This window comes from Oncorhynchus nerka, linkage group LG3 (genome assembly GCF_034236695.1).
Source record: "Oncorhynchus nerka isolate Pitt River linkage group LG3, Oner_Uvic_2.0, whole genome shotgun sequence".
In the NCBI taxonomy this organism is placed as follows: domain Eukaryota; kingdom Metazoa; phylum Chordata; class Actinopteri; order Salmoniformes; family Salmonidae; genus Oncorhynchus; species Oncorhynchus nerka.
The window spans coordinates 76322047-76339007 of NC_088398.1; the positions used below are offsets into that span (position 1 = coordinate 76322047).

Below are 16961 nucleotides of genomic sequence, written 5' to 3' on the forward strand. Positions count from 1 at the left end.
CTGTGCCCTTGAGCAAGGCATTTATCCCTGATTGTTTTTGTAAATCGCTCTGGATATCAGCGTCTGCTAAATTACTCAAATGTTGGAAACAGTCAGCATAGAAGGAACAACAAAGCAGAGGGGTCCCACATCTCATGAGCCAAGTCAAACATCTCTCCTAGAACCCTCATCCAGTAAGGAGATCTTATTGCTCCTGCCTCTACTAGAAGCAAACACTACATAAAGGCCAAGAAGAGAGGATGAAAAAGAGCACATGGTCATTTATTAAAATTATATTTATTGGGTCTCTCTCACATTTAGCCTGTCGGCTGTGTAAATATGGGATCCAAAAGGAAGCGTAGCTTTGAAGACTGGATTAACATGCAACCCCTATGAAGATGGGCCATAAATCAAGATTTTATACACATTCCTAGGTCAATCAAATCAACCCCAATATAACCACATATGAGACATAAACAATCTTCAATTTACTGGTGAGCTGACCAAGAAAGAGGGCTTGTAAAACCAAAATGAAGAGGTGATTTATACAGTGAAGGGGCTATAGTTATAGTTTAACGGGTAAACAGTAGACATGCTCAATGACCATGTTCCTACTTATGTTACTAGAATCTCAAATGAAAGATAGGTTGCTATGCTAACATTGGTGAGGCCTCAAGGGTGTGGCACTATGCTAACAAATGCTTATATTTTAGCACTATGCTATGTAAGTAACAGAGTGCCATGCTAACGTGCTACAGAGGGTGCATGATGCTATTCTAACAGGCTCTTCCAGCCCATGAATGGAGCACTGCTATGATAATAGAATACGTTATGCTAATTCACCTGATCCACTCTGGTTGAGGTGGATCTCAGCTGGGTTGTGGGGTTTGAGGCCCAAGGCAGAGAGAGGGGTCTTCATCAGACCTGGAGGGGAACGAGCTTGGCCTAGGAGAAAAAAAAGAAGCATAACACTTTAGCAACATGACTTAGCATGACTTAGCATGACTTAGCATGACTTAGCATTTAGCATGCTTCACTACAACAGTCTTGACAGTAAACACCTGCACTTTTCATTTTGTACCTCTGTGTGTGTGTGTTTGCTGGTTTGTATCTATGTAAGGTACGAAGCCTACATTCATTCAACTGTTAGAATCCCGAATTCCAAGACAGGTTGCTCATTGCTGCACGTGTTCTATGAGCTCATCAGATGCCTCTTGAATAGAAACATAAAGGACTGGTTTCACGGACCCAGAATAACCATAGTCCTGGAATAAAAAGCTCAATGGAGAACACTGTTTGAAATATATTTTTAGTCCAGGCCCGGGAAAGCCAATGTGTGTGTTTTCATAATGGTGCGTACAGGTGCTGAGCTGTCAAGACATCACAACAACTAAATGTGACACGGTGACACACAACAAACATGTGTAATATCATGATGGACACTGCTAGAGGTGTGAGGGGTGTGCCCATGCCTCATGCTCTATGGGAGGGCCATGCAGGTGACCTATCACAGTGTGAAAAGCCTCTGAGTGACACTGTCATAAGGTGAATGCACCAATTTGTAAGTCGCTCTGGATAAGAGCGTCTGCTAAATGACTTAAATGTAATGTAAGTGTACTGTCACAACACACATAGCAGGACGTGAGCAGAGGTGCGCCATGCACACAAATTCAGAGCAAGACACTGAAGAGTGACAACACGGATACAAAGAAAACAACAACAGTGACTCACTGACATGCAGTATGTGTGAAAACACAAGAAACGACCCGATAAGACAATATAAGATAAGACAAGATAAGGCAATATAAGTCCAGATAAGACCGCATAAGACAGGATAAGACAAGATAAGGCAATATAAGTCCAGATAAGATCGCATAAGACAGGATAAGACAAGATAAGGCAATATAAATCCAGATAAGACCGCATAAGACAGGATAAGACAAGATAAGGCAATATAAGTTGAGATAAGACCGCATAAGAGAGGATAAGACAAGATAGGGCAATATAAGTCAAGATAAGACCGCATAAGACAGGATAAGACAAGATAAGACAAGATTAAGGCAGGATAAGACAAGATAAGACAAGATAAGACAAGATAGGCTGCTGCAGGAAAAGTTGGTGCCTAGCAAATTGATGGCAAAAGGAATACATATATGACGTATATGACCACAGTCACATGAAGTACCTTTAGAACAGTGAGGTTTAAGTATTTAGAAAATAGTTTGTGTGTGTGTGTGTGCGTGCGTGCGTGTGTGCGTGTGTGTGCGTGCGTGCGTGCGCGTGCGTGCGTGTGTGTGTGTGCGTGCGTGCGTGCGTGTGTGTGTGTGTGTGTGCGTGTGTGTGTGTTTGTGTGTGTGTCTGTGTGTGTGTGTGTGTGAGAATGACCATTAGTGAATAAGTGTATGTTTCCTTAATGTGGAGTAGACCTCAAGTCCAGAAGGGGCTCCTATGTCTTAAGAGGTACTGCTCTTCAGTGGCATGCTGAGTAAAGTGGTGCAGGATGCTATGATAGGCAGAAGGGGAGAGCTAGGGTCACTTAGCCTCGACCAACATGGCCGACACCATCAACAGTGAGACTCGGAACGTGCGTCATCCTCCACTTACCAAATAATCCCAATCAATTCTTTGTTCTGTATGACAACCTAAATTCCCTACTTTTTGATGGGTCATGATTGGTTGGGGGGGGACGCTCTAAATGTCTAGAGGTGATATGGGACCGTGGATGTGCCGGTGATGTGGATCAGGGTAGCCCTAAACACTGGTCCAAACATCAGCTTTCCATACCCCTAATAATGTTGAATGTGGGCTGTATACTTGAGTTAAAGCATACTACTAGTAGATGCATTTAAGTGGAAACATACTTGAGTTGAATCTTCTTATATTGAAAGAGTAAATAAATCATAAATCTTCATGGGAGTCACACCTTTGAGGGCGTTTTTAGGCCCTTGCCCAGGGGGAGATGAGGTAACTGTTAGAGATGCTCACTGACATGGTATTTAAAGGGATAGTTCACTCCATAAATCACCACAGTCAAACGTTTCCTGACCTCAAAAGTAGTTTAATGCCAAGATGAAGCCACAACTCACACTATTGTTTGTGTGCAGATCCAGCTCGGGGCGGCAGGTAGCCTAGTGGTTAGAGAGTTGAACCAGTAACTGAAAGGTTGTTAGATCAAATCCCTGAGCTGACAAGGTAAACATCTGTCATTCTGCCTCTGAACAAGGCAGTTAACCCACTGTTCCTAGGCCATCCTTGTAAATAAGAATTTGTTCTTAACTGACTTGCCTAGTTAAATAAAGGTAGTTTTTTTTTAAAATGCCTTAACATGATGTCAGGCACTGAATAAAATCAAGAAATTAGACAGCGCCTATCTTTCACATGGAAGAGGTGTCTACTAAATGCATCAGAAGACTTGTGGAGTCCCAGGACATGTTGATCTGTGGATGGCAGCACATTTCCCATCACAATGAATTACTGCCTGGAAGGCAGGAGAGAAGTGGGATTCAGTCTGACAGGGTGACTCAAGCTTTTCTATGAGCTGAGGCAATGGCAAACAATGTGGCCTTATTAGGACTTATCCTTCACCACCTACTCAAATCTGTCTGAATGGGTTTGAAATGAATTTGGTCATGTGGGAAATGTAGTTAACTAGCCCTACATCTAAACAGGGTTGAATGGGAGATGCAGCCTATTATTTTTTGAGATGAAGACGAAAAATGTTATAATTGAATAATTAAAACCGACCAGATAAAGCTAGACTAATTCCACCCTGAAGTTATTGATCATAATATCAGTTGTATAGTTTCTACACTGTGGACCTGTACATACCTGAATGTAACATGCCATTCTCATGATGTCTTATAATAGCCTATACAGTTAGACTTTCGATTTGTTTCGTCATATAGGTCAAATGTAATGGTACTTCCTTCTGTAGGACATTTCTTTAGATGTTCACACCGAGGTAAACGCTGAACATTAAATATTCCCTATGGTAAAAGCCCTGAGTTCCACAGCGCACTCAGCCAGCCAGAGGGGAGACTTACACAGGTTGAAGTAAGGGGTTTGTGGCGAGACGGGGAAGGCAGGGGGGAACACCTCACCACCAACAGTGGGGCTGATTTGGCCTCCATCCAACTCCTCAAAGGCCTCTCTGTAGCTGTGGATGTGTCTCTGGAGGGAGGGAAAACACGGAGACACGCACAGAAACACACATATATTAGTTTTCATTATGGCCGTCACATCTCTATAATCATAATGTGAGACACACTTGAGAAGGTTAGGCCTAGGAGCGGGAGCGTTCTACCTCCTTGGGACGCCCCCCGGGATTCAGCGCTATGGTGTTGACGAACTCCGGGGAGACGCAGCGAATAGGGGAGCGGACCGGGGGTTGGTAGGAAGAGCTTTCGTCGTGGCCGTTGATGCATTGTCTCTCACTAGTGGTGCGGTGATGGGGCGGGGCCGATGCCTCGTCCAATGACGTCCCACAAGACTGGACACCTGCCAAGATCATTCAGAGGTCACATTTGATCACAAATCGCTCACATTGCACACAAGTGGTTTGTAAAAATAAAAAAAAATTGTTTGCAAAAAGACATCATTATCATGCAACTCTTCACTGCAAACCGGCATTGTTTCGAACAGCCATTTATCCACAGGAACGACATAATAGTTACACTTACAAAGTAACTTGTTAGAAACGGCAAAGATGACCTTTCAAAATGCTACATGATGTTGAATACTCGGATCAGAACTTTCTCACTACAATCAGGCACTGTTTATAAGAGCTCTGGGGTTGTTCAGTTGGGAACAGTGAGGATCAATGTTCCCCTTGAATGCCACAACATTATCAGGAACTTGCTGGTACATCAGTGAAACAGTCTACACTTGTAATTGTTGTTATCTGGGTAATGCTCTGTGGCGGTTGCTAATGTTTTGGATGAACCTCAAAGGGTCCAGTAAGCTGATTTCAATGGGTGGGTTTGGAGGGAAGGAGAGAGAGCTGCCAGTGTAAAACAAACAGGATTTGTGTAAGAGCGTTATCCTAATGTGTTAGTTACTGTATGGCCGGGTGAGGTACTGTAGGTGGTTTTGCTGAAAACAGGTAGTGACTATGGGAAGTGAACATCCGGCTTTGCACGGCTTTAGGAAAGGAAAAAGGAGGAGGAAAAATCTAAACAGGCACAATATGTGGAGGGAATGTTTTTGGAGGGAACATTTAGAGGGAACTTGTTCATGGGGCGGCAGGGTAACCTAGTGGTTAGAGTGTTGGACTAGTAACCGGGAGGTTGCAAGTTCAAACCCCCGAGCTGACATGGTACAAATCTGTCGTTCTGCCCCTGAACAGGCAGTTAACCCACTGTTCCTAGGCCGTCATTGAAAATAAAAATTTGTTCTTAACTGACTTGCCTGGTTAAATAAAATAAAATAATAAAACATTTGTAACCATAGACATTAGGTTAATGTAAAGATTCTACCTATTGTATGTTTTGTGTCAAATCCAGCTTTTCCTAAACATATGTTAAATGTTTCCCTGGGTTCTTCAAGTTTAAAGTAAATATTCTCTTTGAGAGTCACTGAAAATTGCGCATAAACACCTCCATTGCTTTTTTTGTTCAGGTATAATGCAATATACTCCGTAGCTAGCACTGACTGTCTGCAAACTATCTGTCTGATTCATGGATTCTTCTGGCCTGAAGTTCTGACATACCGTCCCGAAGATGGAAAAGCATGCAAACACACCCTAGTGAGAGAGTCGACTGTTATGGAAACCGTGAAAAATATTTACGAGTCCTAGCTCAGCCTCTGGCTGGATAAACCAGGCGATATATCCACAGGGGAAAAGTTAGCGATAGCATTAGCCTGCAGCTGTGGGAAACTAAGATGTTTATAGTTACTGTCAGAATAGATCTGGCCTCTTTGGTCATACAAGAGTCAAACATTCCTTATGTGTTTGGGTACTTCAAGTCATATTCATGACTCTGAGGAGACATCTCCATATTCCACAACCTTAAACCGCATGTAAAAAAAAACTACACAGGGGTTTTGGAGGTGGTATCAAAGGATGGCAGTCTTCTAAGAGGCCAACTAACATCCTGTCTGTCTAACGCACAACACTGTATACACATCAACAGAAATCTAGTATAACTAGTGCATATCCAATTCAAATCTGTTATTTTTGCTGCAGTATGAACAGCCAAAAAGCACATATATTACTAGCCACATTTCAAATCACCTTTGTGAAAAAAAACAGACACAAATCTGATTAATGGCCATCCGACTTGTGTCAAATCTGATGAATTTGCCCTCAAGTGGTTTTTAGACTGTTATTTGGCATATATTGTCGCTTGCTAGCTACTCTGTTGACAGTTTGTCAAGAGCATGTAGTAACTTACTAGCTCGTTAGTTTTTTATCCAACTTTCCAAATTAGTCATTTTTGGCTAGCCACAGCAGTCAACTAGCTAGCTAGGTCACTGTTTAGCTTTTTAGCACATTCACTAACTTGTTTGTCATCTTATCCTTTTGAGTCTTTAAAAGTGTTCTTACACTATGATTTTGAACATTCAAAGCAACTGGGAAACGTCCATGACAGGTATTGTTGTCACCTTATAACTTGCTACATAACTTCTGAGTGATAGAAAGCATGAGCACCACCAACAATCAGCCTACATCACTGCACACACACCCATCGTAACTATAACAAGTAGCATTGCCATGTCATCAAATGACTGTTGTCTGGACACACGCAAATCCTATTTGGTCACTTGTAACTTGTAGTTTGGACAGTCAGTATTCCAAAACGGATTTGAAAAACAAAACTGATTTGAGCATTAAGGCGTGAACAAGGCTAAATTGTATTTTGTCGGAACCCAATTTTCTGCATACCTAAACAGTACCGTGACAAGATCTAAGAGTAGGATCTAAGAGTAGGATCTAAGAGTAGGATCTAAGAGTAGGCCTAAAACGGCAAAACCTGCACACATGCCATTCATATGCCCATTTATTTACTCTTGATTTTCCTCCAATGGTGCGGCTTAAGTAGTGTCACATTTTTATTTTATTTTTTATTTCACCTTTATTTAACCAGGTAGGCTAGTTGAGAACAAGTTCTCATTTGCAACTGCGACCTGGCCAAGATAAAGCATAGCAGTGTGAACAGACAACAACACAGAGTTACACATGGAGTAAACAATTAACAAGTCAATAACACAGTATAAAAAAAAGAGAGTCTATATACATTGTGTGCAAAAGGCATGAGGAGGTAGGCGAATAATTACAATTTTGCAGATTAACACTGGAGTGATACATGATCAGATGGTCATGTACAGGTAGAGATATTGGTGTGCAAAAGAGCAGAAAAGTAAATAAATATAAACAGTATGGGGAAGAGGTAGGTAAAATTGTCCAGGCTGGGTTCAGATTTTGATTTGTGGATCGAGGAGGGGCATTGTTATATACATCTCAAGCACTGGTGTGTGAATAGTGTGTAGCTGGTAACCCCCCCTCCCAAACGGGCCTGTATTCACGGAAAACAGATGGACCCAGTATGCACAGCGGAGCCTGTCAAACACTGTGCCGTTGCCCTGGCGATTGCTAATAGCTTCCAGCTGTTACAGCGGAGATTCCCAGGATATATTTGGGGAATTGTCTTCTCCCCCTCCCCCTCGTTTCTCAACCATATAAACACAGATATTGTATTGAATAAAATGGATCCAAGGCATAGGAAATGGGATAAAGTATTTTATGAAGACAGGGCTAGCACTCATCTCCCTACACAGCGCTGTGAATATGCTCCTGTGAGGGACTATGTTATGGTGAGGAAGGGTTATCTGGGGTAAAATTAAGGGGAATTCCCTTGCAAGCATATCTATGTACTGTATGTATCCAAATACCCAAACAAAGTGTTTTTCTTCCTGTAGACCAGGTCTGACAGCCTCAATTTGTCAGGGTAAGCTCTCTACAAGGTGTCGAAAGCATTCCACAGGGATGCTGGCCCATGTCAACGCCAATGCATCCCACAGTTGTGTCAAGTTGGCTGGATGTCCTTTGGGTGGTGGTTCATTCTTGATACACACATTAAAATGTTGAGCATGAGAAACCCAGCAGCTTTGCAGTTCTTGGTACAAAGGCACTTAAATATTTTGTTTTACCCATTCACCCTCTGAATGACACACACACACAATCCATGTATCAATTGTCTCAAGGCTTAAAAATCCTTGTTTAACCTGTCTCCTCCCCTTCATCTACACTGATTGGTGGATTTAACCTGTCTCCTCCCCTTCATCTACACTGATTGAAGTGGATGTAACAAGTGACCTCAATAAAGGATCATAGCTTTTTCCTGGATTCACCTGGTCAGTCTACCTCATAGAAAGAGTAGGTGTTCTTAATGTTTTGTATACTCAGTGTAAATAGAATGGATGTGGTCATTCATTACAGTCCTTGGACTCCCAGGGCTACTCTGACTTTGTGGAGTACAGTACAGTACTCTGTAGACCACTCCAGGTTCCTGAGAGAAAAGAACTGTGCATCCTATTCTACCTCTTCTAATGAACAGATAAGACCTTCACAATGTTTTCAAAAGGGAGTCTAAAGCAGCCGTCCCCATAGATTTAGTGCTCTTTGCTTGTGATGGAAATGTTAAAAACAGAAGATGGAAAGAGCAGCCTTGAAAGAGGCCAGTGTTCCCTGGCCTTGAGTATTGTTCCCTGGAGGTATGTTGTGACATGCGCTCTGCTGCGAGTCTGCATAGAGACACCTTTGTGCTTCCTCATTTCGTCCTTCTAAAACTTAAATATTACCCAAATGCTTTTTTTGTGTTGGGTCGATGCCTTAACCTTGAGAAATAAACATCAAACTGCTTCCTCCATCAAACAAAGATGAAGGACGGTGTATTGGAAAACTGGACATTAGATAACATTGACATAGCAAGAGATAGAGAGAGAGAGAGAAACAGAGCAAGAGAGACAGAGAGAGACAAGACAGAGAGAGACAGTGAGGGAGAGAGAAAGAAAGATAATGAGGAAAAAAAGAGAGTGAGGCAGAGACAGAAAGAAAGGGATATAACAGGAAGCAACAAATGCAAACAGCAAACTAGCAGGCAGTGCCATGGAAAAACAGTCAGCAAGGTTCATTTGGAAGAGGAGTCAGTGCCATGGAAAAACAGTCAGCAAGGTTCATTTGGAAGAGGAGTCAGTGGTAAAACAGGGGAGGAGAGGAGGAAGGGAACGAACCAGAGAGGGAGAGGGAGTGACGGTACTCAGACTGAGGAGCCCTGAGTCGGCGTTGCATTCGGACCGAGTACTCTGGTTAGAGCAGGGGTATAATTGGAGTCGGCAGAAGAATGAGGAGGAGGAAGATGGTGAAGATGAGGGAGAATGAGGAGGATGAAGATGATGAAGAAGAGAGAATGAGGGAGAGGTAGAGAGATGAAGAGATGGTTCACAGAAAGGAAATATAATAATATATAATATAAGAAAAGTTATTTGCTAGTATATAAAAACGTACAGAATTACAATCATAATCGCTCACAATATGACAGAAATGTCTAACATCTATGAGAGAAATTACTGGCATAATCATTGACTATTATGACATGATCAGTGACTATCATGACATGACCAGTGACTATCATGACATGACCAGTGACTATCATGACATGACCAGTGACTATCATGACATGACCAGTGACTATCATGACATGAACAGTGAATATCATGACATGACCAGTGAATATCAGTGAATATGTCAGTAATATTAGAGAGCAATATTCTCTCCTATAGTTTGTTATTTTACAGTAATGTGTGTTGTGAATGCCCTATAAATAAAGTTTTATTAGATTTGTGTATAAAACCACCATAGTACTATCTCTGTTTGGCCATATGGGCCAGACAGTGGGGTGGCAGGTAGCCTAGTGGTTACAGCGTTGGACTAGTAACCGAAAGGTTGCTGGATCAAATCCCTGAGCTGACAAGGTAAAAATCTGTCGCTCTGCCCCTAAACAAGGCAGTTAACCCACTGTTCCCCAGTAGGTCATCGCTGTAAATAAGAATGTGTTCATAACTGACTTGCCTGGTTAAATTAATAAGATAGTTATATCACTGTCTGGCCATAGTGGTGTAAAAAAAAACACCTGTCTGGCCATAATGGTGTTTATTGTGTATAAAAGCATTATCACTGTCCGGTCATAATGGTGCTTATTGTGTATAAAAGCATTATCACTGTCCAGTCATAATGGTGCTTATTCTGTATAAAAGCATTATCACTGTCCGGTCATAATGGTGCTTATTGTGTATAAAAGCATTACCACTGTCCGGTCATAATGGTGCTTATTGTGTATAAAAGCAGTATCACTGTCCGGTCATAATGGTGCTTATTGTGTATAAAAGCATTACCACTGTCCGGTCATAATGGTGCTTATTGTGTATAAAAGCATTATCACTGTCTGGTCATAATGGTGCTCATTGTGTATAAAAGCATTATCACTGTCCGGTCATAATGGTGCTTATTGTGTATAAAAGCATTATCACTGTCCGGTCATAATGGTGCTTATTGTGTATAAAAGCATTACCACTGTCCGGTCATAATGGTGCTTATTGTGTATAAAAGCATTATCACTGTCTGGTCATAATGGTGCTTATTGTGTATAAAAGCATTATCACTGTCCGGTCATAATGGTGCTTATTGTGTGTAAAAGCATTATCACTGTCCGGCTATAATGCTATTTCACCGAAACTCATCATTTCAGAATCAAGAAGATGCATTAATGCTTTCTATTCTATTCAACTCCATTATTGTAACAGTCCCTGTCTAACAGTTGAATCAGAGCTGTCCCTTCACAGCTTAGCAATACGTTTCCATATCACTATTCTCTGTTGGCTTTATGGCAGGTTTCCACACTGTAGAACTGTGTTTGGTTAAGCCAGCGAACTTGCTCCGTTGGCGAGAGCTCATCCTGTGAGCATGTGCGATGACTGATGAGCTCACTGCTAACGCAGACTGTCATGAGATGCGATTAGCTGAAATATGCACTTTGGAAAGCTTGTCAAGCGGCACAACTACCATGTATGTAAGGTACATGGGTTGTTCTCCTGGAAAAGGGTTGGCCACCCAGGCAGAATACATTCAAATGGTTTCATAATGTCATTGACAGTTTACCCTTGTGTTTGTTGGCATAGTTCTGCATCACTATTAAAAACTATTTCAGTGAGGCTTATTAAGAGCCGTAGCATTGTGAGGTCACAATGGCTTCATTGTGACCTCACGGGGCTTATATCAATAACAACGCCGGTGCATCAAGCTGTCAAGCTGACCTCCCATTGGATATTCTGAGGGTTACTCTTGTGTTTTTACAGATAGATGTTTTCTGTTCATCGCTTTGTGAGGTAAAAAAATAAAATAAAATAAAAAACTGTAAAGGAAAGAATGTGTCATAAGTGCTCAGTTTCAGGAGAAAACTATTACCATGTTCTCTGTTAGCGTCTCATACATATTCATGAACGTTTTTTGTTTCTCTCTTTTAATACCCTAATGTGTCCTCGACTTGAATATCACTTCCTGTTTCCTTTGTTTATGAAATCACACCTAATGTGTCCTCGACTTGAATATCACTTCCTGTTTCCTTTGTTTATGAAATCACACCTACTGTGTCCTCGACTTGAATATCACTCCCTGTTTCCTTTGTTTATGAAATCACACTCAATGTGTCCTCGACTTGAATATCACCTCCCTGTTTCCTTTGTTTATGAAATCACACCTACTGTGTCCTCGACTTGAATATCACTTCCTGTTTCCTTTGTTTATGAAATCACACCTACTGTGTCCTCAATTTGAATATCACTTCCTGTTTCCTTTGTTTATGAAATCACACCTACTGTGTCCTCGACTTGAATATCACTTCCTGTTTCATTTGTTTATGAAATCACACTTAATGTGTCCACGACTTGAATATCACCTCCCTGTTTCCTTTGTTTATGAAATCACACCTACTGTGTCCTCGACTTGAATATCACTTCCTGTTTCCTTTGTTTATGAAATCACACCTAATGTGTCCTCGACTTGAATATCACCTCCCTGTTTCCTTTGTTTATGAAATCACACCTACTGTGTCCTCGACTTGAATATCACTTCCTGTTTCCTTTGTTTATGAAATCACACCTAATGTGTCCTCGACTTGAATATCACCTCCCTGTTTCCTTTGTTTATGAAATCACACCTACTGTATATGCCAATGACAACACATAAGTTCTGCAGTCTTACCTGACACACGCTGGGCTACTAGGCCCTCCACGTTGAACGCTTCATCAGGCTCTGCATCTCTGGGATTGGGTGATGAGAACGTGGCACTGGGGCTCTGTTGGGGCTCCCGGAGCTCCGAGGACAGGGACGGGTACACGATGCTGGGGGGGTACACGTTGATGGGTTTCAGCTGCAGCTGGCCCACGCTACTGGGGACCTGGGTGGGAGAGCTGGTTCTGGCTGCCTCTTGGCTGAAAGGTTCAGTGGGGAAGCCAGGGATGGGGGCTACAGAGGGACCAGGGTGGTAGATGGCTGTTGGTCTCTGGATGGCAGAGGGCTCTGGAGACGTGGACGGCTGGAAAGGGGAGGACCTCAGCATGACCTGAGCTAGACTGGGTGCAGGGCTTCCTGAGATAGCTGAGTCAGCCTGGTAGGAGGGCCTGGCCAGGGACTGGGAAAAGGATGGTTGTGTGGTCACCACCTCCTTGTTATCTCCCGGGGCACTCTGGGACTTCGGCACTTGCCCCAACAGGCGGCCGGGGTCCAGGTCCAGCATCAGCAGGTTGAGGGCCTCAATGGACTGCTCAATCTCCTGCTGTGAGGCAGTCTGCTGGTGGGGGAAGTGGGGCATGCTGTGGTGGCTCTGTAGAGGTATGGAGGGTGGAGGAGAGCCAAAATACACCCCGTCCATCACCGGCTCTTCTGGGACGCCATATTGCTGCCACACGTTGAGCCCACGTTGGACGGCGTTACGACTGCTGGTGTTGCGTGCTGGCGCTCGAGGGAGGGGATTCTGGTCTGCAGCGAATGACTGTGAGCAATACAGGTTTCCATTCTGGCTGATAATGTGATCGCTTGCCGGGGGAACTGACTCACCTGTCCCATCCTGAGCTGAGCAGAGGCTTCGCACTAAGGTGACGGGAACCTGGTCAGCCACATCATTTGAGCCTATTGCGACATTGATGACAATGTTTTCCGGGGGCCCGTCTGGGATGCTCCTCTCTAGATAGGGGACCTTGTCATGCCCGTTGATAACCATCTCAGCCTGGTAGTAGAGGTCTGCTGGCGTGGCTCTCCCTTCCAGGGATGACAGAGTGCCCAAGCTATCCATGCTGTTACCTTCCTGGCTGGTGGGCAGTTCCACCTCGTCATCCAGAATATCTGTTTCTCTGTCCATGCTGCTGTTGTGACCATTCACATGAACTTGGGCGGGCACCAGGTGTAGTATTCCCCCTCCCCCTAGTCCTATCCCCATCCCTCCGCCCGAGGGAGAGGACAGGTAGCCCTGGCAATGCATGGGGCCCTCCAGGCCACTGAGCAGCTGCTCCAGCTCCTGCTTCTCCTGGGGACTGATGAGTTGGACGGCCAGGACCGTGCCCGAGACTGGGGCCTCTTCCTGGGCTGCTGGCAGCTGGCTCACTGGTGGGGCTGCTGCTGCTGGGGCTGGCTCATCAGTGCGGTCGGTCTTGATGGAGGCGGTGGAGTTGCCTGAGTCGCTGCTCACCGACAGGGCGTGGTCAACCGTGGGTAGGACGTGTTCGGTGGAGGTGGGCAGGAGGTCGTTGGCAGTGACCGCATCCTCGATGGACTCCTTCTTGCGGACTTTAGCATAGGGGCTGCCGTCCAGAGGGCCCTGGGTGTGTATGACGTCTGGGGAGAGAAAGACATGGAGAGGGAGAGGGTGGTTACAAAGAGATGGAGAAGACTGCACAGTAGTTTTTATTAAAAAACATATTTAACCTTTATTTAACTTGGCAAGTCAATTGAGAACAAATTCTTATTTACAATGATGGCCTGGCCTCCTGCGGGGACTGGGGCTGGGAATAAAAATACAAATATAGGACAAAACACACGGCAAGAGAGACAAGACAACACTACATAAAGAGAGACCTAAGACAATAACATAGCATGCCAGCAAAACATGACAACACAGCACATGATAACAACATGGTAGCAGAACAAACATGGTACAAATATTATTGGGTACAGACAACAGCACAAAGTGCAAGATGGTAGAGACAAGCAGCCACAACTGTCAGAAAGAGTGTCCATGATTGAATCTTTGAATGTAGAGATAAAACTATCCGGTTTGAGTGTTTTCTGCAGCTCGTTCCAGTCGCTAGCTGCAGTGAACTGAAAAGAGAATCAACCCAGGGATGTGGATACCTTTATCAGAATGTGACTGGCAGAACAGGTGTTGTTTATGGATGATGGAGGGTTGCAGTATATCATGTATAATGGTAAAAATGTAATGTACTCTATATTATTCAAATGTTTTTGGACATATAGTAAATATTTTTGGTATCTTGAATATCATTTTTTTTCAGCAAAACAGACCTGTAATACTGATAAAGCAACTAAATCCAGTATAATTGACTAAAACAGAAAGTGTCAAGAGGGAGGAGAAGAGAAGGGAAAAGGAGAGAGTGAAGTAGGTGGTGAAGTTGTAATTTCTCAGTGTGAAACCACTTCTGCCTATTTTACCAGCCTCTCTCTGACAGTAAATAAGAATGGGTCTGTGATATGCAGTGTGGAAAAAGGGATGAAATGCCAAATGCCTGGCTGGCACTTTATCAAGCCAATACCACTAACTTCCACCACCTGAAAAGCATTGGCCTTTAAGAAATGAGTGAGCGAGTATGTTTTATGTGTTTGTATACAGAGTATGCTGTGTGTGATCTATGTATCACACGGTTCTGATGGCATAAAACTAGACTGACTGTACGCTGACGATTGAGGTACAGTTTGTGGACACCCCTTCAAATTAGTGGTTACCTGACAGGTGTATAAAATTGAGCACACAGCCATGCAATCTCTATAGACAAACATTGGCAGTAGAATGGCCCGACCTGAAGAGCACAGTGACATTCAACGTGGTACCATCATAGGATGCCTACTTTCCAACAAGTCCGTTTGTAAAATTTCTGCCCTGCTAGAGATGCCCCGGTCAACTGTAAGTGCTGTTATTGTGAAGTGGAAATGTCTAGGAGCAGCAAGAGCTGAGCCACGAAGTGGTAGGCCACACAAGCTCAAAGAACGGAACCGCAGAGTGCTGAAAAGCATAAACATAGTCTGTCCTCGGTTGCAACACTCACTACCTAGTTCTAAACTGCCTCTGGAAGCAACATCAGCACAAAAACTGTTCGTAGGGAGCTTCATGAAATGGGGTTCCATGGCCGAGGAGCCGCACACAAGCCTAAGATCACCATGCACAATGCCAAGCGTCGGCTGGAGTGGTGTAAAGCTCGCCGCCATTGGACACTGGAGCAGTGGAAACACTTTCTCTGGAGTGATGAGTCAACATTCACCTTCTGGCAGTCCGATGGACAAATCTGGGTTTGGCGCATGACATGAGAACGCTACATGCCCCAATGCATAGTGCCAACTGTAAAGTTTGGTGGAGGAGGAATAATGGTCTGGGGCTGTTTTTCATGGTTCGGGCTAGACAGACAATTATAAATCACAACTACACCAATTATTACAATATTAATTACACCTTTCACTATTGTGAAAATGAACAAACGCACAAGAATGCACACGTACATACACACGTACGCGTACGCAGGCGCACACACACACACACACACACACACACACACACACACACACACACACACACACACACACACACACACACACACACACACACACACACACACACACACACACACACAGACACACACACACACACACAGTATTCCCATATCATCCTTGTGGTCGGGTCATGTCAAGGGGAATGATGACCTCCTAAAAGCACCAGTGCCAAGCTGCTCTTCCTGTAACGACCACTTAGCAGCTGGCCTTTAAACTGCCGCTCACGCTCACATTGGAAACCGCAATAACCACAGTGCTATACACATATATATATTTAGCCACTCCTGGAGGAGGACAACGGATGTTGAATGAAGAATGCTTCTTATTACAATATAACCTTAAAAAGCAGCACATTTCAGCATTACAGTCTCCACCAGAGGGCAGGAAGTGAGCATTGACAAAAATATACTGTCTATAACATATACTGTATATCTAAAATATGTGTGTGTGTGGGCGTGTGTGTGTGTGTGTGCGTGCGTGTGTGTGTGTGCGCGCGCGCGCGTGTGTGTGTGTGTGCGTGCGTGTTTGTGTCTGTTGTTGTTTAGCTTATCTGTGAGGTTATGTAACCTTATTTTGTTTCCTTTAACATATCTAGCATCTAACCTTAAATACCAGTGGTATGAGGAAACATCTGACCATGAATCAGTGGTTAAGGGCAACTCCTGTGACATGTTCGTTGACCCTGTGACCTTTGGAGCCATTTCCTGCCAGCTGCCAAAGGTCACCTCATGAGGTCCACGATGCCCTTGTTTGACATTTGAATCTATCTGTGGGTTGACCCAGCCCTCTCTGCAGGGATACCCATTCATCTCTCTGTGTTGACCAAGCCCTCTCTGCAGGGTCACCAAGTCCTCTCTGCAGGGTTACCCAGCCCTCTCTGCAGGGTTACCAAGCCCTCTCTGCAGCGTTACCAAGCCCTCTCTGCAGGGTTTACCGAGCCCTCTCTGCAGGGTTACCAAGCCCTCTCTGCAAGGTTACCAAGCCCTCTCTGCAGGGTTACCAAGCCCTCTCTGCAGGGTTTACCGAGCCCTCTCTGCAGGGTTACCAAGCCCTCTCTGCAGGGTTACCAAGCCCTCTCTGCAGTGATACCCAGCCCTCTCTGCAGGGTCACCAAGACCTCTCTGCAGGGTTACCAAGCCCTCTCTGCAGGGTT

At 44.0% G+C, this 16961-nt stretch overlaps 1 protein-coding gene across 5 annotated transcripts in view; it reads right to left on the reverse strand.

Moving 5' to 3' along the window:
* The window catches only part of LOC115117816 (tensin-1-like), a 351789-nt gene that overhangs the window by 28706 nt on the left and 306122 nt on the right, over nucleotides 1–16961 (reverse strand). For all 5 annotated transcript variants that reach the window (XM_065015952.1, XM_065015960.1, XM_065015958.1 and 2 more), the window contains 4 exons: nucleotides 12236–13864; nucleotides 4283–4476; nucleotides 4023–4149; nucleotides 823–924 (listed from right to left, as the gene is read on the reverse strand). In XM_065015952.1, the coding sequence (XP_064872024.1) occupies nucleotides 823–924; nucleotides 4023–4149; nucleotides 4283–4476; nucleotides 12236–13864 (2052 nt within the window). The remainder of the gene's footprint in view (nucleotides 1–822; nucleotides 925–4022; nucleotides 4150–4282; nucleotides 4477–12235; nucleotides 13865–16961) is intronic.